This window comes from Tachypleus tridentatus, chromosome 8 (assembly GCF_004210375.1).
Source record: "Tachypleus tridentatus isolate NWPU-2018 chromosome 8, ASM421037v1, whole genome shotgun sequence".
Classification (NCBI taxonomy): Eukaryota; Metazoa; Arthropoda; class Merostomata; order Xiphosura; family Limulidae; genus Tachypleus; species Tachypleus tridentatus.
Window position 1 is genome coordinate 11,436,307 of NC_134832.1, and position 23,159 is coordinate 11,459,465.

At 31.5% G+C, this 23,159-nt stretch overlaps 1 protein-coding gene across 2 annotated transcripts in view; it reads left to right on the forward strand.

Moving 5' to 3' along the window:
• Positions 1-23,159, forward strand: part of LOC143258522 (suppressor of lurcher protein 1-like) — a 78,155-nt gene that overhangs the window by 5,695 nt on the left and 49,301 nt on the right. For both annotated transcript variants that reach the window (XM_076517618.1, XM_076517619.1), the window contains exon 2: positions 10,736-10,925. In XM_076517618.1, the coding sequence (XP_076373733.1) occupies positions 10,736-10,925 (190 nt within the window). The remainder of the gene's footprint in view (positions 1-10,735; positions 10,926-23,159) is intronic.

Consider the following 23,159-nt stretch of genomic DNA (forward strand, 5'->3'; position numbering starts at 1 on the left):
TTGGTAGATATTATTTAAAACCATACTTTGGAAGATATTATTCAAGACCATATTTTGGTATGCATCTTTGAAGATTACATTTTGGTAAATACTGTTGCTGTTTTAATGCAAAGATACACAATGAAATATCTACAATTTGTTCACCGCGAGGAAACAAATACTGAATTTTAGTGTTTGTTTTAACTCTGTAAATTTACTTCTGACCCATTGGGAAATAGTTTTCTAAGCTCTACTCCGGTATATATCTTTCAAAATTATATTTAAGTAAAAACTATTTAAATCCATAATTTGCTACACACTTCCAGACCACATTCTGGCACCCACTATTCAATGTTTTATGATTAAGTTTCGGCCGTCATTGGAATACAAAATACAATACTTTTCTTTATTTAAAAAAGAAGTTATAACTTCGTTCTAACATTTGTTGCTATATATTTTATTGCATGGATAAAAGACAGGGGAAAAAGTATTCATTGTTTCTCTACCGGTCGATTTCTAACATTGCGCAGAAGCGTGTTTTAAAACCCCATTAGATTTGTCGAAATGACAACGCTCCAAAATATATAGTAGCAAGCTTGGATAAAATCTATACTTAAAAACCACTATTAGGTGAGACATTCTTTCTTCATTAATGCCTTCAGATTTAGTATCAAAGAACTCAGTAGAGACACTTTTGTCCCTGATTTGGATCTCAAAAATGTAAACAATTACATTTGTATTAGATGTATTTAGAGGCGGAGAAGATGCATTATAGCACGTTACGTTTTTAACGCGTATCTCGAAAGTACCTTCGAATGTTTTGGAACTCTGCATTCTAGTTCAGAAAATTTTATGAAAATAATGACTCTGGATTAGCATCATAATCTATCCCTAAATACTGATTTTATAATTCTTTTTTCAACTTGTGCAATTTTACCCGTGGTTCTCGTCTGAACAGGTGAGTCAATTATTGATCTTTCACAAACGTTTTTCAACCCTATAGTTATTGCCAATCTAAAATATTTCTGTTTTCTTATTAGTCTGTTGGGCTGTGAAATTGCATTATTAGGTTAATACCCCTACAGTGACATGGGAAAATACTGTTGTCACAAACTCAATTTTTCTGTTTCTGATAGGTCCAGTTATCAAACACCTTCTAGAATTTTAGTTTAATTCGACTTCATAGAGGTGATAAGTATAGCTTTCAGCAATAATGTTATATTCTAATATCAGTTCGATTTTAAAGTAGTTTTACTTAGCTTTCAATGATATTAACATGTATATATTTATATAATAGTTTGATCTTGTTTTTGTGCTACTATTTTATGTTTAAAACTATGCCGAATATCTCAGTTATTCTTTAACTTACACTTTAGTTATACCAGTTCCACATGATTTATTTTACCTGAAATACTAGTGCAATCTTTGTATTCTTTCCTAATTTTCTTGAAGCTGTTAGCCAAAAGACTTTAAGAATATCAATTTTTCCAACTTAGTCTCATCTAGTTCATGTTTTCTTTACACAGACAGGTTCACATATGGTGTTTTGTTAAATTTTAATGTATTGATAGGTATAGCATTACACGTGCCTGATAACATTCAGTACGCTGACTTATTGTAGACATATGTATTAAACACGTAATTAATAAACAGACATACAAATATTAAAAAAGTATAAGTAATATAAAGCTTTTACCATCGGTAGACATGATTATACTATAAAAGGTATGAAAAACATAGTGATATATATGGTAGGAAGAAACTGTAAACTAAGAGTACATACACTTAGCCGTATATTTAAGTTGTAATAAAAAGTAAATTCTGCACACAAAAAGAAGTGTGCTATAGATAAATACGATTTAATTGTGTATTATTACATCAATATCAATAGTGATGCATGAAAAAAATGTTTACGAATATATATATATATATTTAAATTATTCAAGCAATAACAATGTTTACACCACTTCAGCAGGCTTTTAATCTTTAGGCAGTGTATTACGTTAACTAGTTGCATGTACATGTATAACATACAAGATAATATTGTTAATTAAATGAGAACAGTTATCTCTTTATGTCAAACGGTTTTGCTTGGAACACTTATCTGTTAATGACAGGATGTCAATTTAATCTGACTTCCTGGAGATGCAGTTTAAACTTTAAGATGTTCGAAATAAATGGCCGCATTAAATTAATAATTAGAAAGGTAGATAGGTATACTTCTAAAAACAAGGGGAACATGGTACAATAAAATAAAGTATACTTTAAGAAAAACATTTCTTAAAGACACAGACACAAGCTTATCAAAGCGAATGAATATTTACAGGCTATTTTGAAACTCCTTCCCTGTTTGCAGAACTTGATATTCACCATTGTAACTGTATATGACTTCCCCAAAAAACATCACATTTGAAAATACTTCTCATGATACTACAAGTGAACAATATTTTCTTCGATCATACATCCTTCCTTAAGTATTAGTTGACATTATTATTATTATTAGTTATCCCCATCAATGGAACAGCGGTATGACCACGGACTTAACAACGTTATAAACAGACTTTTGATATTCGTAGTGGGCAGATCTCAGTTAAGAACTTCTAGCTTTGTGCTTAATTATAAACAATTAATTATTATAGTACATTTTGAAAAACTTATAGCTATAGTTGAACTGAAGATGATTTATAATCGTAATACGATTTGCATATAGACCAGTTGAAAATGTATGATTATTAAACAGCATTGTACAATAATTTGAACATTTTCACTTTAACACTAATAGCACTAGATAGGGTGTGGTCAGCTTGATAAATAAGAAATATATACACTTATAAAAATATTAACATTTTATGCAAAGTATTTACAAAATTAGTTCAGCCAAATGAAAATATATGAATTATTTATATAGAACATTAGTAGAAATAAACTAGCTATTGTTTATTTTATGTGTTTTCTTATAGCAAATTTGGGTTTATCGAGCTATCTGCTAAGTCTTCAGAAGGGGAATCAAAACCCTGACTTGAGCGTTGTAAATCACAGACTGTACCAGCAGGGAACATTTATTTAGTCAAAAACAGATTTCATATTACTAATTTCCTGTTATTTAGAACAATGAATATATATAAAATTAAACCAGTCCTTGAAAAAGTGGTCATAAGAACAATCGACAATGACTTTCTAATTGATGAAACATACTCTTGTAATATTGCTTAAAACCTCATAATCGTATCTAGTGGTGTGAAAAGAATAATTATTCTTTAAGAGTAGTGTTTGTAGTTCTCTGTATTGCTTCACCTAAACATTGACGTGTTACTAATGAAACATTAGTAATTAGAAAGCAAGATTGTTAAATGATATAGATCTAAAGGAAAGGTTTGTTTGTTTGTTTTAAATTTCGCGCAAAGCTACTCGAGGGCTATCTGCGCTAGCCGTCCCTAATTTAGCAGTGTAAGGCTAGAGGGAAGGCAGGTAGTCATCACCACCCACCGCCAACCTTTGGACTACTTTTTTACCAACAAATAGTGGGATTGACCGTCACATTATAACGCTCCCACGGCTGAAAGGGCGAGCATGTTTGGTTCGACCGGGATTCGAACCCGCGACCCTCGGATTACGAGTCGAACGCCTTAACACGCTTGGCCATGCCGGGCCCCTTTGGTCATTTTCAGGCTCAAAACCGCAGCCAGATCAATCAGAAGCAATGTCCTACCTAGATAACTTTTTTTTTCCAAAAGAAACCCTCTTAACCCAAAACAGTCATTCTCATGTAATATATAAAATATTTCAGTTAACAACATAAAGAAACAAAGGATTTGAAGTTAATAAAAGCTTTAAATCCACATTTTCATATGTTTTTGTTTTTCACAAAAATCCTGCTATCTCAGCATTCTACTGGGTCACATAGTTATGAAGTCCCCAATATGATTCCAATGGACTTTTCTGTCAATGGTGTGTTTACAAGCTAAAATCAGCTACAGTGGGAATTTTGTAAAATTACACTGTTTAAGATCGGTCTTGCCTACCTTCGCCAAAGCTTATTACAAAACAAACTGCAGTCTTGGGACATTATACTTAATCATGTCCAGAAGACGAAAGAAGATAAATGACAAAGGAAGCAATTCCAAGAGCAGCATGTGACTTTGGAACATCGTTTTTATTACGTGTTATTAACTCTTTTACATTAGTGCCTAATGTTAAAAGTTTAATTATAGTCCTCCCGCTAAGTTTAATTATCTTAGGCTGTCCTGTAAAAATTAGTATAAATCGGAAACCTATAATATAAAGATGTTCCTACCTGAAACGTTTTAATGCTAATAGTGACAAAGCAGCTGGTATGGGTATTAACACTTTTACTAATAAGGAGAGAATAACTTTTTGACCTTCCTAGGTCATCCTCAGGTTAATACCCATACCAGCCGTTCTGAAATACATTTTATTTCAAGAGGGTTTCCCGTCATCAAGAGTGACAAAGCAGTATTTAAGATCACTGACAAAGAAACAGCTATGTTTTTACAACACTTCTATATTTTCTCTTATAACTCTACGACTTTGTAGATGAATTAGTAATAAACATCTTGGTAATTTAGTAAGATTGGTAAGCTTTTAGTGGTATAGTTTTAGCTTTGGACCTTTATTTATAAAATGATATATACTTATAACTTTGGTAGTTCACGATACGCATTATGTTCCACAGTCGTGGCAAAGAATTTTGTAATATCGTATTGTGTTATTGCACGATATTCTTTTTAAGAGTATTTAGTTTTGGTGAACATTAATTAAAAGTTTTAGTCGTTGTTGTTTGTTATCAATCACAAACATAAACATTTTGTTAGAAAAACACATAGTTCAAAAAAAGTCTTGATATAAATGAAATACAACCCCTATAACACTTTTGAAAAGTGTACTTTTCGAAAACACTCGAGTTATAGGGTTTTTATTTCATTTCCATTGCATATAAACTTCATTATATTTCGTATGGTTTATTTGAGTAAAACAGGTGAATGATTAAAGTTTTATTGAAAAAATATTGGACTTCTTTTTAAGCTTTAGGTTAATAATAATAGGAAGTTTGTGTGTGTTTTTCTTATAGCAAAGCCACATATAGCTATGTACTGAGCCCACCGAGGGGTATCGAACCCCTGATTTTAGCGTTGTAAATCTTTAGACTTACCGCTGTACTAGCGTGGGGCAAATACATCACCCAACATGGGACTCGAATCCACGACCCTAAAATTAAGTCTCATGCTTTATCACCTGAGGTAGTCGGGCTGGTAATAGGAAGTTTCAGGTAAAAAAGAAGGGTTTGTATTTAGACAGCGTTTTTACAATGAACTTTCATGCATTTCAAAAGCCAAATATTCTTTATTTACTTGTTTAGAATTTTGAAACAAAACTTTGCATGAACCCTCAAATTCACAGTTGTTGCATGTTAACCATTGGAAAAGCCGTCCCAAAAACACATATGTGCAAGACCAAATTATTTTAATTTTCCTGCACAACCTTCCGATATTATTTATAAAGTTTGTATCAAGCTCCTTCCAATTTGATTCATTTATTAGGTTGTTCAAGCTGATGTAGTTGGAGGTCGTTCATGGGCAATATATCATATTGACCTTTTTAGGGTCAAGATTCTTCACGCTGAAGTATTTTGTTTTACTTCACTACTCCTTTGCTCGTCTGTCCTGATAGTCGCTTTAGTTTTTCGACCATTATTATATGTTATTTTCTACATCTTTGACACTATTCGTCAGAAAACATTCATCATTTTAAGCGTTCGAGTTATTAATGATTAGTAGACGATAACCAAAACCCACGCCTTTCAAGAAATCTGATAAAACTTTTAGTTTCGCATTTATAGAATATTTCTTAAAAAAGAAATCAATATAATGTTCATACACAGATAAGTTCAATAATATAGTGTAATTTAACGTTACCACGTGACTTAATTTTGCTTTTTAATAGCACCAAACTTTCCTGTAGATGAGATGTTTCTACTATTTTGTCCATTTCCTGTATATATCGTAGCTTATAGACAAAAGCTAAAAAGTTAATACTCTTTTTATGTTTTTTAGCTTAAAGTGATGAAATAACGTATCTGCATTCTGTACAACACACGCAATCGAACTATTGATCTTAACTTCATGACTTCGAAAACTTACCTCTGACCCCCACAGGGTTTGCTCACGTTTGTTTCTCGTTTTTATGTGTGTGTTTTTCAGCATCCCACAACACGAGCTAGAAAAATATATAAACGTAGCAGAAAACCTTCAACAGCAAAGTTATAAAAAAGTAATTCAAAAAAATTTTGATGCATATTGCTTTTTTGTTATTTATTATTCCGTGTCACTCGTTTTAACTTTAGTACCTCATAAGTGAGCCGGGAACAGTCAATATTCTTTCTTGTTCGATTTATGCAGTTTTTCCTTCTTATTTATACCTGCATTAAAAATCTAGTATTTCGAAATGTCAACACTAAATCAGTTGCCAAGTGGTAGAAGGTAATACGTATTTTATTATATACACAGTTTAAAAAACTAAGTAGTAATACATTTAACAGCAACTTCAAATCTATAAAATCCGTAAAATATTTAATCCTGACACGTAATACTAACTTCTACACTAACAATGAACTCGACTCTGTCGGTTTTTGTAACAGTAAAACTATTACCGAATATTGATGATTAAAATTCATCTAATATAATTCAGTAAATTGATAATAATCGTAAAGTACTTTAAGTCTTCCTTAAATGTCATGTTGTTGATGTAATTTAAATTATTTGAATTTCTACCTTTCTTCTAGATATCTCGTTAATTTCCCAAATAATATTTTTATAGGATTAATTTATTTTGTCAGAAATTTACCTGTTAGATATCGTTTGTTTTAAACTATTTTATGTCGCTACAGTTGTCTCGTCTCTTTCTGAGCTCATCAATCTTGCTTACGTCAAGTGTGCTCTCTCAGTGCCCATGAAGAAGGCAGTGAAGCAAAAACTGAGTATAGACTTATCATATCATCAAATCCCTTAGTGATAGCTGTACTTACAGAAACATTATTGAGTTTGGTACATCCGTGAAGACTCGGTTGCTGTTATGGAACTAAAAGAAGAATAAAGTGAATATATGTTAGAACCATACGCTCCGTTATTTGAATTGGAAATAATTTTTAACAAGACTTATGCATTCAATAACAAAAATGTCAATCAACCGATAAATTTAGCCATTCTATTCAGATAATAGTAAAATATAATTGACAGGGATGTGTTTCTTTGGGTTAACAACGTAACCATTTGCTAAGAAAGTTTGGGAGATATTCAGAATTATAATAATAATAATAACTAGAACTACCACTCCTTCTGTATGATTACTCTGTGGAATTTTTTTTATAAACGTGAGAAACAGTCCACGTTTATCCTTTGCATTTATAACAAATTTTTATCTCAAGTTATTGGCATAAATTGCCTAAAGTAAAAACTGAGTCAACCCAGTATACCCCTATTGTGAATAAAACACAAATGTATACAAAACCAGGATTTGAGAATTATATTTAATATTACCGTTAGTGTTAAAGACACTAACTTCAGCTAAGACTTAAGATAAAAACTAAGCCAAACATTATTTGATCAGAAAGAAAGCTGATGCGTATTAATTCAAGGTTATCTGGCTACATTTGATCTACTGATTATAATTTTTGAAACTATTAACATTTCATATGATTGTTTCCTGCTTACGTTTATTACGCCAATTACCCAATAATCTTAACAAGGCAACATTCTAATTTCTTAAGATAACTCCTGAGTCTCAAAAAGTCAATATCCTTATTACTCACAGTAATTTCTGAGTCTTAACGACGTAAAATTCTTATTTCTCAGGCTGATTTAACTTTACGAAGTATGACGGCAAAGAATGTTTAAAGCAATCTTCATTGCACAAGAAGAAGTCAACTGTTTTCTCTACCATTTATAGAGATGTTGCCCTCTTAGTAATAAAAGATAAGAAATGCAAGCATTTCAGATTTATTTTTCCTTGTGTTTAGTTTAAAGTATTTCCTTTTTAACTTCCTTAGTTAGAATGCTCTTTTTCTAGATGAAAAGTTGTTGGCTTAGTTAAATGCAGGTTTCTAAATGCACTATACAGAAAGCCCATGGTATAGCATTATGCTTAACAATAAAAAAAACCTTTTTAACATGATTATTAACATGCTACTGTAATAAATGTATTGCTCTTCATTCTTTTTACCAGCACATATGTTCTTTTACCACGAGGCTTATATATGATATTTCATAAAATAACTTATGAGAACATCTAAACACACAAATGAATGATGAAAGTGGTGGAACGTATTTCTTAAAATAGAAACAAACTACATCCACAATTGTTTGTAACATAATTTCCATTGGCTGGTCAAAGGAATAAATGAAAGAAAATGTGATTTACCCTATATGCTAAACGGACATTGGCTTACATACTTTATCGATGAAACATGCTCATTGGAAATATACACGCTGGCTTACATACTTATCGATGAAACATGTTCATTAGAAGCATATTTACACAATGTATCTTTTTGCTTTAAGAGAAAATTGCTGTAATCATTCTCTTTATTTCGTTTTTAATTAACACTGTACTTAAATATAAAATAGCTAGTTTCTGTTTCAAACATATTCTCACTGAAGGAGCTTAGTGTTTGTTTATTTTTACAAGACAAACAGATCAGATCTACAACATGATTTGATGTCCAATTTTACTATGTAGTTAAACAGTTACTCACACAAGTCACCCAGTCTTACTGAATATGAAACAGATCGATGTGAGTGAAAAGTGATTGTTTTTTATAAGAATGCGTTCTGTGTACTATTATCTGATAACAAGCCCAAGACGCATCAAGCAGTTTTTATTACAACCGATGAAGATTCCATAATATATTGTTATCTGTTATGTGAAACAAAACGTCTCTAGCAGCTTTTTTCTTACTTACGAACACTTTCTAAAGCACTGTTATAGATATTTAATATGAGTCAAGTGTGTCTAGTGGCTTCTCTCCTTACTGAAGAATATTCTCTAGTGTATTTACTATCATCTTATACATGAATCACAACGTACTAGTCACTCCTGTCCTACTGATGAACAAACTCTAATATACTCTTATCTGCTATTTGCCCAATATAAATATCACAATTTTAAAATTCTATCTTTTGCTCAAATGATGTTTATATGAACTGCTCCAGAGGAGATCATTTTCATCATACTGCTTCTAGTGTGTAGCCAGTATTACGCACGCCGACATTATTTCCATTATATTCGTTCTAGTAATTCTTTACATTTTATAGTTTTAAAAGCAATCTATATGTTAACTCAACAACACTGATTTCCTGCCTCACTATGTGAATCAGGATACTCTCATCATTGGGCCTCTAACTATGATGCAAAATAATTTGAATGTGAAATGATGACAAATTTATTATTTTCAAGAAAATCGATTTAGATATAGACATAGCATTGAAATTGTTTTTAAACATCGATTTCAAACTCAGTTGTATTGTCTCTTCTAGCGATGTACTGCTATAAAGATATTTAATATCAAAATTCACACAATGGACATCTCTGTTCAATTTGAATCGTTGGTTTCTTGGGAAAATTAAAAACTACCTTTTAGGGTGTATTCATATGTGATATATGTTTTTAAAACGTTCCCCAATAAACCTGTCAAGTTAAAAGTTTCAATGCTAGACACAGTTGGTATTATGGGCAGTCTATAAAAAATACCAGGATGAGTACCTGAGAGTCTAATTCCAAACACTGTTTACCACTAAGGACATTTTATTTCTTTAATTTAACCAAAAAGTTTTGTAATTCATCTTACCTTTTATTAATAGGATCGTGATTCGACTTCTTAAATTTAGTGTTATCACAAACAATTAGTTCAGTTTTTCTTTTAGAAAAACATCCTTATACAAAATTACAACATTCTTACACTTATCCGATTTAAATATTACAATACTTTTATTCTATTTTTACTTATATTTTTAAATATTTTAATTCTCAAGCATTTAAATTCAAATTTATTATTATAAATATTAAACGAAATGAGAGCTATAACATTAATTTGAGTTCTGATATTGCTAAAACTTTAGCTCTAAATATTCGAAATATTTTGATGTGATAACGTTTCTAAAAACAGTTCAAACTGAACAAAATAATCGTCAAATTTAAGTTGATTAGGAATGCTAAATTCCGAACTAATATTTATTTCTCAGTGCCATTCACAACGTATTTAAAAGCATTAAATACCACATCATCAAGTTCATTCAGAAACGACGTCTCAAATAACACAAGCCTGTAATGGTTTTATTGTCTTGAAATTTATATATTTTCTACAGTAATTCCTTTACGTTAAGTATGAAAATGATATCCATTTTTCTCCATCACGTAATTGTTTTTCACAACTTATCATAAGTACTCTTACATAAATGAATGAATAATTTTCATTGAAATCGGGTCACATTTTGTTATGCTTAAAATGTTAAACCACTGGGTATAGATTTTTCTAGAACAATCACGATGTGAGAGTATTATCGATCTTTCTAGAAAGCACAAGAAACACACCGCTAGTATATCAACGGTTAATAGGCCGCATGACATGTTATTTCTGGGTAGTATTTGTTTTTGCGTGTACTTTACATTATTTTTTCTTTTAATACTATTTATTCGTCGTATGGAACAGAAATAGTACAATGCTATTTACACTTGTGATTTTCAGGGAAGTTTGATTGTAACCAAGAGTTCGACAGTGATTCGTCTAAAAACGGCACCTTTACTAGCCCTAACTACCCAAAGCCATACCGGGACGACACACGCTGTGTGTTCATCTTCCATGGCAAAGGCCGAGAACGGGTACAAATTCTCTTCACGGACTTCGATCTATATATGCCGAATGAAGAGATTAAAGAGTAAGACGTTTAGTAGAATTCTGTGTGTTATATTTAACACCTTTATAAATCCAATGTTACTTTTGTCAGCTTTAGCATTTATGTAACTTGAAATATAAATGTAATAATTTAATACTGATAAGTCCATTTTAAAAGTCTGTTTTTTATATATATATTAGATATCAGTCCTGTGTGAAAAATGTTTAAAAGAGAAAAATATATATGTAAAAACGGCTGGTTTGGGTTGAGAAAATTTTTATGTAGACGAGCGAACAACGTTTCGACCTTCTTCGGTCATCGTAAGGTTCACAAAGAAAGAAAGAGGTAATTGACCGATAACTGACCTCAAGTTTGAAGGTGGTTGTGTAAGTGAGTGTTGGAATGTAGAGAACGTTCTTGGATGTTTGATTATATTTATTAATGTAGGTATAAAGGTATTCCTTTGTATTGGTTTATTCTGAGCTTGAGTTGTTGTATAAGTAAGGCTTCTTTAATTTTGCGTTTGTTTATGTTTGTTTCTTTATTTAGTATTTGGGTGTTTTCTATGGTTATGTTGTGTTTATTTGATTTGCAGTGTTCGAAAACGTGTGAAGGTGACTTTTTGTGTTCTTTGAATCTGGATTCCATTTTTCTATTTGTTTCTCCAATATAGAAATCGTGGCAGTTATTCGTGGCAGTTAATATAGTCAATCGTGGCACATTGTATTTTATAAATAATGTTAGTGTGCTGTTTGTCAGTGTAGTTTTGTGAGAAAATTCTTTGAAAAAATCGTTTTTTCTCACAAAACGATCAACATAATTTCACAAAAAAGAAGACATTAATTCCACTAAAAACTAAAACAAGACAAAAAACATAAAAATTATAAAAGCAGATAAAGGAAACGCTATAGTCATAATGAACACGAATGAATATATCCAAAAAATGAAGAACATTCTATCAGACACAAACAAATTTAAATCAATACACACAAATCCAACAAAGACACGCGAAACGCAACTAAACAAAATACTACTAAAAATGAAAAAAGCAACACAATTTCAAAAACACTTTATTAAGCTACCTACGCAAGACTGACTCACGCACACCACAAATATACGACATCCTCAAATCTCATAAACCAGATTGTCCATTACAAACAATTATGTCCACATATGAATCGTTTAATTACAATCTTGGTAAGTACAAAGCATGGGGATTCTCCAAATATGTAACATCAGCCAGCTCATTCATCAAAGACTTTTAATTTCAAGTCTAATCATAATCAACTTAATCATAAATCCTTAATGGCCAGTTTAGATGTTATATCCCTCTTCAAAGAAATCCCAACCGCTGAAGCCTGCAAGATAGCCTTAGAACTCTATATCCGAGACAACTTAAGTCCAAAATAAACCAATACAAAGGAACACCTTTATACCTATATTAATAAATATAATCGAACATCTAAGCACGCCCTCTACATTCCTACTCTGAATTACACAACCACCTTCAAATATGTGGTCAGCTATCGGTCAGTTACCTCTATCTTTCTTTGTGAACCTGATGATAACCGAAGAAAGTCGAAACGTTGTTCGCTCCTCTACATAAAAATCTTCTCAACCCAAACCAACTGTTTTTACATATATATTTTTCTCTACAAGTGGGTTTTCTCGTCATTACTGAATGTTTAAAAGAGGTTCTAATCTGTTAGATCAAAAGGCAACATTTGCAATTTAAACACTAAACACATACATAGCACAACACAAGATGGTTATTTAAATTGCATGTCAATGGGCATAGCTGTATTAGGTTATAGAGAGAAAGTGTCGAAAGTCTAGCTTATATATCGTATAACGCTTAGTCTCGTAAGTTAGACTTTTACTTATATAGCGAATCAGTTTGAAATGGGCTTGTGATTAGTACAATTTCTTCTTTGTACGAAAATATAATTCTAAAAATGTTTAAATATCAAACTTACAATCACATTATAGTTCCATTTCCGAAACACGATGTCTTGCTTACGTTCAAAACCACTGTAGCTATTAGATAAACACGACAGTTTCAGTTCAAGCTTAATGCAAGCGTGTTAATTTGGGTAGTTTGTATAGAGAGGTTGTCATATCTACTTCTTTTTAAAAGTTAAGAGTTTTAACTATGGCAAATTTGTTTGTTACGTTTGCTTACGAATTATACGTTGTGTGTTGTGTACGTTCATTTGTTATGATTTGGTGATCATAAAACTATTGCATCATGCTACTAGAGCTTACTGAATTTTTTTTCTTGTTTCAGTTGCGTATCATTGCATCAGTATACCTATTGTATTGCTTGGAATGCTGTAAATTTCTTCCAGGGTATAAATATGCGTCGAAAGACTACTGTGTAGATCTAAACCGCGTGATTGCGAGTTTAGTGGTAAAGAGCTTATAGTGGTGTATGTGTGTGTGTTTTTAAGGCAGAATTGTTACAAATTGTATTATAACAACAAATCTAGTTGAATAAACCTGTGTGGACGTTTGACAAAAAGAGACAGTTATTTAAAGCCATTGCTACAACTATGAAAACCAACATTGTAACGAACATTTGTACATAAGTTTGACTTGTTTTGATATATATTATTTTAAAACAACTAGACTATGTTGCTGTTTTTAAAGCCAAAATTATCGCCACCAAGTCAGAAATCTACAAAACATGATATTAGCAATATGACTTGAAGATTATAATTAGAAAGTGTCAACAAAAGCCATTGTATGCGACTATTTCAAGCCAAGAAATGCTAATGTTTCATCAGACGAATGTAGACAATGTGGAAAATGCTAAATATCAAACAGTTGCGGTATCACTATATAAACATGATTCTTTACATCGCAAAAATAAGGGGTTTGGAGGAATCCCCTCGAACTCTCACTCCTCTAGAGTGTACACACGTTTATAAACGCTGGGCTGACGAAGTACTGTCAGTTAATAGGTATTACTGGTTATTTTGATAAAACACACAACAACTTATTCTTCGTCAACAAACCAGTTTAGGTTTCCAATGCGAGTAGTATACAATATCATTGTACCTCGTTAAATCTGAAAGAAATGAAATAAAGAAAATGTATTGAAACGTAGTATATACTTTTCTTATTGAAAATCCTTATTAATAATATATAATGTGTTGACAATTATGAGTCATATTGTGATCTAATATCTCTTCTAATACACAGTAGTACATCATTGTGAGTAGTAAAGCAAGATATAAAGTTTTTTGGAGTGTCTTGTTTCAACACAAGAAGAAAATAAAAGTTAATTACATTCTAAGAAACAACATAAAAAGCACGATGGTTTTAAAAAAATCGCTATTTACCAATGCATTCAGTTATTCAGACTACAGACAACTTTAATTCACAAACTTCCCATTTAAACTTAAACTCAGTATCTGTATAGTTAAACTAATCTGTATCTCACTCTTCCAATAGATACGTTAACATGTTGTTTGTTTTAAACAACTTTCTGGTTATTTGGAATGATATGTTTGTCACATTAATTGTGACAGTTTAAAATACAAAGTCATTTTGGTTAGTCATATATTAATCAGGTGATTAATACCAGGTGATTAATCTTAGTATTTTAAGGATATATAGTTTTCATCACGAACACATCCATCATAGAAAAAGCACTAGCTAAGGGCAAAACATAAAATAAAAGTTCATATATTGGAAGACGAGAAAATTAATTACTAAAATATAACGACTTTCTGGAAAATTTATCTTTCTTCATAATTTTAAGCAAAAAGTAAATAAGGCTCGGCATAGCCAGGTTGTTAAGACACTCGACACATAATCTGAGGATCGCGGGCTCAAATCCTCGTCACACCGAACATGCTCGCTCTTTCAGCCATGGGAACGTTGTGAAGTTATGGTCAATCCCACTATTCGTTGGTAAAAAAGAAGCCCAAGAGTTGGCGGTGGATGGTGATGACTAGCTGCCTTCTCTCTAGTCTTACACTGCTAAATTAGGGACGGCTAGCGCAGATAGCTTTCGAGTAGCTTTACGCAAAATTAAAAAAAAGGAGCACTTAGAAGTAGCAGTGAAAGCGCTCAATAATTATGCCATCCATCACAAAAAGAAAAAAATACCCAACAAGAACAATGTAGACAAGTTAAGAATAAAAGTAACAATTTTAACTTCATAAACCTGTAAAAAGAGAAATAACATTATGGTGTACCTATGGCTCGGCTGGTGAAGTATGACAAAGTTGATTATTGTATTCGAGTAGTGTAAACGCTTATGATGATTTTAAAGAAAACCGATATTTCCTAAGTAATCCAATTCTTTAGACTACGAGCAATTTTTATTAATACACCCTTTATTTAAACTTTAACTCGATTTCTAAAGACGCAGTGAAAATTCAACAGGACAAAAGATAAAATAAATAGAAGGTGAAAATTAAAGATTTCGACAGGTGAATTTCTCACACTCTAAGCCACTGCTTTTTATAACAGCCTCATATTTTCCTAAAAGCAAAAGTACAACCAAGCCCGAATTAAGATAGTGACAGGCCCTGGCACACTTATTTTTCTGAGGGCCCTTGAATATAGCACAAGCAAATTTGAAGTTAATTATAATTAATACATATTATATTAATTACAGAATATGAATTAATTGTTTGAAGTAAATTAGAATATCATGCATATAACTTTTAAGGATAATATATTAAAATTAAATAATTATTATAATAATTATTTACTTGTACAAGATGTCAAGTAAGAATGAATTAGTCATATAAAAAAAAACTATATAATTATTGTACAACATTACGGGAGCATGCCAAAACATTACCTTAAAATCGGTTTTTCCCTCTTTTGACGGAAGCAGAATATCTAATTACGTCATCATAATCTGAATCTCAAGACAGCTGATATGGGTATTAAAACTTTTATTAAAATAAAGTAGAGGATAACGTTTCGGCCTTCTTAAGTCATCTTCAGGTTAACAAAGAGAATTTGCAACGTCGTAATTTACTTGCCTAAGCAATATAAAACTTAAAAACTTTCAGGCTAGATGAGGTTAAATTCGGTAATATAAAAAAATATAATAATAACATAATTTTATCCGACGTACACACGCTAGGACTAACAGTTCACGAGCTTCATGTAACTTGGTTTGTGTAACATTTGCTTCTTCTTACAAAATATTTTGAGACTCCTTAGGGGAATTTTAAAATCATGGTTCAAAACACAATAAAACAATAAAATTTTATTATAAACAGTTTTATAAGGTTAAGAAGTTTAAACTATTCAGTGTAAAGAAATGTTGTTTTCTGCTAAAATATGAAGAAATTCTAAAGATAAAAAATCGTAAGTTTGATTTATTTTGTATTTTTATGGTGGTTACGAGGTTGGTCAACTTTGATCTAGTCTGTATTGAGTAAGAATAAAAAACAAATAAAATGTGAAGTTTTATCGAAAAAGGAGAGAGTTAAAATGACAATCCAGATCCTCCGTAGGATCCCTGGAGCAACTGCGCCACGGTTAATGCGGCTCTAGCTAAAGGCAACGCGATATAGCATTTTTTAAATAAATACCTTTCGTTCTATTAAAGTAAAAAAGTGTCGAAAGGAAAACTCTCATTTTTTACCTTTGAAAATTGAATACAATGAATCTTCATCTAATAATCTAAAGTTTTAGTCAAAAAACATTTTCCGTTGATTAATCCTCTTGAAAACCTACGAAGGCAGTACTTTGTGTTCCACCTACTAATCTGCGTACAACAATATCCCGACCCATAGCCAATAATTATACTCCAAATTATTAATTTACATCGAACAAAATCAACTACTTTAAAGCAATTACCATTAATTTTACTTAATTCTCTCATCTTATTCATCATTATAAATATGAAGTGGAAATCACGTAAAGGGTGGAAATGAATGGCAGGTAAGATTTATGTGAATTTCGGAAAGCTGAGTTCTGAGAATCGTTTAAAAGATATATTTATTTCGAATGAAACTTATAATACCAGTAACCACATAAAGGACTAAAGTATAATTTTATGTAGAGTTTTCTAAGCTTTGATTAAAATTTTCTATACCCTCACTTTTATAATGAACAATAACTAACATTATTGATTAAAATAAAAAACAGTAAACTTCTTGTGATTTTAGGTCTGCAAAATAAATACATACTGTATGTTTTTCAACATACCAAACTTCTTATGATTTTAGGTCTGCAAAGTAAATACATACTGTATGTTTTTTTTTTCAAATTTCACCTCGTACACTAGAAAACTAATGACCGTCTGGAAAATTTGATATTGCATCAAATGTACTCCAGATTGCAATACTATAAATTATAAATTAAATTCGTTATCATGTTCTACTCCTCTGACGACAGTGTAGATACAACTACTTTGTATTGGACTTCGTATGCTGTCATGACATATTTCATTGTATTGTCTACTTTCCACTAGAATACGTGCTCTAAAAAGGTTACCTGCATTCGAACAACAAAAATAATATCTGATAAATTGAAATACAACAAGACTCTGTCTAATTGCAACTATATAACCTTAACAATGATATTTTAGATGGTACATTGCTATTTATTTTAACAGTTAAATATTAATATGTATAACTGTATATGGTTTCCATAGCCATTTACTTGTATGCAGGTAAAAATTTGTGTACGAGCGTGTGCCTGTATTACGTCTGTATATGTATAGTTTGTTTTGGAATTTCGCACAAAGCTACTCGAGGGCTATCTGTACTAGCCGTCCCTAATTTAGTAGTGCAAGACTAGAGGGAAGGCAACTACCCATCACCACCCACCGCCAACTCTTGGGCTACTCCTTTACCAACGAATAGTGGAATTGACCGTCACGTTATACACCCCCACGGCTGGGAGGGCGAGCATGTTTAGCGCGACGCGGGCGCGAACCCGCGAATTACGAGTCGCACGCCTTACGCGCTTGGCCATGCCAGGCCCGGTAAACTTTTGTGTGTGTGTGTGTTTTTCATATAGCAAAGCCACAAAGGGCTATCTGCTCAGCCCACCGAGGGGAATCGAACCCCTGATTTTAGTGTTGTAAATCCGGATACATACCGCTGTACTAGCGGGGGGCATATATGTATATATGTATTAACTAAAACAAGCCGAAAAAAAATAAAACAACGGTGCATCAATTGAAAGGATCTCCATGGTACAGGATATAATGTGGGATATAAAATGTACTTTAGGTTTTGGAGGTGACTATGGACGTACGACCCACATTGCGGTGGGGATACACCGTTTATCAGTTTTAACCTTCATTTGCCAGTCTCACATGAAGAATAATTAAATAAAGAAATAAAGTAATTAGATAATGCAATAAAATAAAGAAATAGAAATAGAAACTAGGAAAGTGAGATATGTTATCCTTCACTGCATACAGACAGTTGTGGAAAGGTAATTGTTCTTCAAAATAAAAAAGAAGAAAAATAAATAAAAATTAAATAAAATAAAAGAATAATAAGGTACTGCCACTTCGGGGTAAGTAAGTTAAATAAACTTACCTCCCGAAGTTAGCATTCCGGCCCCATTATGCTGATAAGGCACTAATTAGTATCTCAGTAGACGAATTATACTAGTATGAAGGATCCCAACCAGTTACTTAAACTAACTAGTATAACTCCCAACCATCACCCATTAAATCTGCTGTAATTACCAATTTTCATACTTTAAACAAGTCTTTATATGCGGTAAAATGAGCACCTACATCTCGCTCTCCTATTTTCTATTCCTTTATTTTGTTTTATTATTCAATTATTCTTCATGTGAGACTGGGTACCGGAGGTTAAGACTGATAGATGATGTATCCCCACTACTTCCGCAATTACCTCCAACAATTAGGGTACATTTTATATCCCACATTATAGCTTGTACCATTGAGATCCTTTCAACTGGTGCAGCGTTTTTTATTTTTGTTTCAGCTTGTTTTTGTTTATACCAAACTAACATTGGTCTGAGATTTGGGCTTGTTGTTTTTAACGCAAATAATTTTTATTTTATTTTACTTAGCTCCTTTCAGTATTAATATTTTATCTATCTATACATATATATATATACATACATACGTGTATATAATATAGTAATTCATATAGCTGGTCCATACCAAACTTACGTTTCTTCTTTAAGTCCCACGATAACCGAAGAATTAAGGTTATGTTTGCTGTACTTTTAGGAAAAAATGATTTAATAGATTTGAGTGTAAGAAATTCCTTTTATCAGGATATTTTACTTACATCTTTTGTTTTTTCTCTGTTGGATCTTCTTTGCCTCTGTGATCCATATTTTTGGTCAGTGAAGTTACATATTATTTCAAGTGTGTTTAGTATTTTGAATTAATGTTTTTATAGTCATTAAGATTCTATAGAGAGTAAATTTTTATTCGATTAATAAATATAGTGGATGTTGCTATAGCTAACTTCAATAGCCGAGAAGTGCTAATATAAATTTTTTTGTCATTTTGAACTTCATCTGAAGTTTTATATTATCACATTTTAACAATTACTGTCAATGTATGTATCACAGTGTATGGAGAGTTTTCTAGGTTCTGGTTAAAATTTTCTGAAATGAGTTAGCATTGACACTTTATCATCACCGTATAACCAGTAATAACTAACACTATTAATTAAAAAAATAATAAACTTCTATTTTTTCCCAAAATTATATGTTAATTCTTTATGTGACCAGTGGCATTTTAAGTTTCATTCGAAGTAAATGTATTTTTTGCACGATTCTCAGAAGTCATTTTTCCGAAATGCACATAAATCTTACTTGCCATTCATTTCCACTCTTTTCATGTTTTCTTCTTCATATTTATCATGATGAATAAGTTGAGAGAATTAAATAAAATGAATGGAAATTGATTTAAAGTAATTGATTTTGTTTGCTACAAAATCATTATTTTGAAGTATAATTACCGACTACAGCTCTGGATATCGTTGTATGCAAATTAGTAGACAGTACACAACATGCTGCCCTAGTAGTTTTTTTTAAAAATATCAATCAATTCAAGAATGGCTTTCTGTTAAACTTGCTTAGATTAAAGGATGAAGATTTGCCATATTCGTTTACCAAAAGTTAAAAAACAGAGAATTTTTTTAATGATTTTTATTTTAAAAAATGAAGCTTAAATATGCACAGTGATAATAAACCACTTATTATTTTCCGATAGTGATTTATTTTCTATTGTATTAATTAAATCACCAGTTAAATATGTTTCCTATAAAGAAAACTTATGAAAACAGACATACAACGAACTATCCCGTTAACATCGAAGTTAAAAGATCCAGAGGTAAACTAACAATTAAATGTACCTCAAGATGAAGCACTGTATGAAACCAAACACAACATGGAATGGGAGATTTACATTAAACGTTTAGTACATATGGCGACATCATAAAAATTACTTGCAAAGTATATGAATTGTACAAGTGAAATAATACTTGTATTATCATACTTTTACTTTTCTGTATTTCGCTTGTGAAGTATTACTCTTGTTACAAGCAGTTATACTTAAACATCATTGACTGTAAACACTCGAACATGTTTCGAATAAATTGTCCCCCGCTAGTACAGCGGTAAGTCTACGGATTTACAACGCTAAAATCAGTGGTTCGATTCTCCTCGGTGGGTTCAGCAGATAGCCCGATGTGGCTTTGCTACAAGAAAACACACACACACTCGAATAAATTATCTTGAGAAAATGACGACCATAATATTGGTAATATAAAGGAAAACAAAACTGCAAACAAATGTACGTTAAATTTAGAGAAGAGAAACTGCTTTTGAAAATAATTCCTAAACAATGCTGTTTAACACACTATAAACATATTCAGAAACTTAAGTAGCTTTATTAATATTGAGACAGATTTACTGTTATATATTTATTTTTAATATCAATGTTTGTGTCAGTTAAATATATATTTAACTTATACTGCTAAATCGATATTGTGAAATTTCCATCTATTCATTAAAGTTGTTGAAGATTCTCGAGTGTAAGAATCAACAATATGTGTTTTACGAGAGCACTAACGTATCTTGGGTATTTTTAGACCAGCTGAAATTTCTAGAACCTTGCCTAAATGTTGATAAATTGATGCGCTAAGAGACAGTATATATTATTTATTTGCTACAGTTGCTATAATATAAGCCTCGGAAGTTGTAACTGTGATTAAAGCTTATTAATCGGGAAACTACAAACATTTAACCAGAAACGTTTATATATTTTGAGCATTACAAATAATCTAACTAAATTGGTTTACCATTGGATATAGGTATTTCAACGAAAACATAAGATAACTTCGATTCTCCTCGGTGGGCTCAGCAGATAAATGTGTGATTAGTGAATAGTTAGCTTGTTACCAGTTATGTGAACTACACTCTAAATTAATTCGTTTCATCGTGAACCATCGATAAAATATTAAGTTCCAAACCAGATAAAAGATTCAATATTGTTTCTAAGTTTGTGAAACTCTTGTATATAAATCATTATTAGTAAAAACTGTTTGTTATATGTTATAGTTTACCTTGAATGAGTTTTCCAAATGTTACGTATTACAATTTCAAATAGCGTGAAACTGAGTTACATTGTAATTTGAATTTAGAAGTTAATTTAATATCGATGAGTACTAAATTTATGATATTTGATAACAAGTTTGATACAAACAGTTTTCTTCCTTAACACAAATGTCTTTTAATATACAAATAATAACACAATTTATAATAACAGTTATTACAAATAAAGATTTATATACACAAGTTTTACAAACCTACAAGCAACACCGAGTTTTTTGTCTGGTCTGGAACTGAATATTTTATCAAGAGTTCACGATGAGCGCCTTGGTTTCGAGTTGATATTGGTACCATTCACTTAACGAGTAGCTAGCTAGCTTTTCACTGATCACATATGAGTTTTTCACCATTTAAGTTACCTGGTGTTTTCGTAAGACACGAAAGTCCGATGGTAATTCCCTGAAGTTAAACAGTTTGTAACGTTTGGAATCTACAAGCGTTTCTGGTCAAGTATCTGTACTCTTCCGGTTTATAAGCATTAATCATGAGGTTCATATTATGCCAATTGTAGCAAACCAACAATGTCTCTTGGTGCATCGCTTATAAATGTTTAGGCGAGGTTCTAGAAATTTCAGTTGGCGCAGCAATACTCTAGTGTTCTTGTAAAACAAATATTGTTGATTCTTACACTCTACAACTTTAGTGAATAAGCGAAAATTTCGCTATACCGATTTAACAGCATAAGTTACTTGCATTTCGAAATATATATTTAACTGAAACAAATACAGATATTAAGAAAAACATATAATAATAAACCTATCACACCTCCCTCCATAGAGAATTAAAAATTGGTATTAGACAATTTTAACTAAGATATTATTAATATCACATATTTACATTGATAACAATACATTATATACATAGTACGTTATCAAAGAATTATACAAGCTCAATAATCATGACAGTATATAACCTTATGATCATTAAATTACATAGCACGTGAAAGTGCGTCAACATATGTTATTTTTTTGGTAAAGACCAAATGCAATCAACAACCACATGACTGAGGGGTTATTTGAAAGATGGGATAAGTTTCAAAGGAGTAACAGACAAATTTTACAAAACAGAGAAAGGTTGCATAACTTTTGGCCAAAAAGAAATGCGTCATAATTTTGTCGCATCTTTTGTTGACACCTAAATGATCTTCCAGGTGGAATTCATGGGTAACTCTCAGTACTTCTGAATGAGATTCTTTGGCAACAGCGATTTGATAAACTACAGCACAGTCCTCTGAACTTAGCACATCTGACGGTCTCCATTTCCTCATAATCACAAATTTTTTTTATTATAAACCATTTGGAATTTTCTCCAATTTCTCTTTTGATAGTGTATATTTAAACAGTGAAGAGATGTTTGGATCTTTTCCTTTCTCGGCGATCAGTTTACTTTTAGCAAATGGAATTTTATCAGGTGAACCAGATCCCTTATATCCATCATTGTTACTCCCCAAAGAATCGCCAGTAGGACAGTCACCCACAAGATCCCTGTTGGATCCAAAAAATATTTGAGACGAATCTATAATATCGTCCTCTGGATACATTTCTATCATTTTTTATGGGCTTAATGTCTAGCCTGAGCTTGAGTCTTAGACACAAGAGGAACACACTGGGATTCTCCTCACTAACAACATAATCCTTAGATAATACAGTGATTGGCTCACTGACAATTTTGGGTTTAACAACA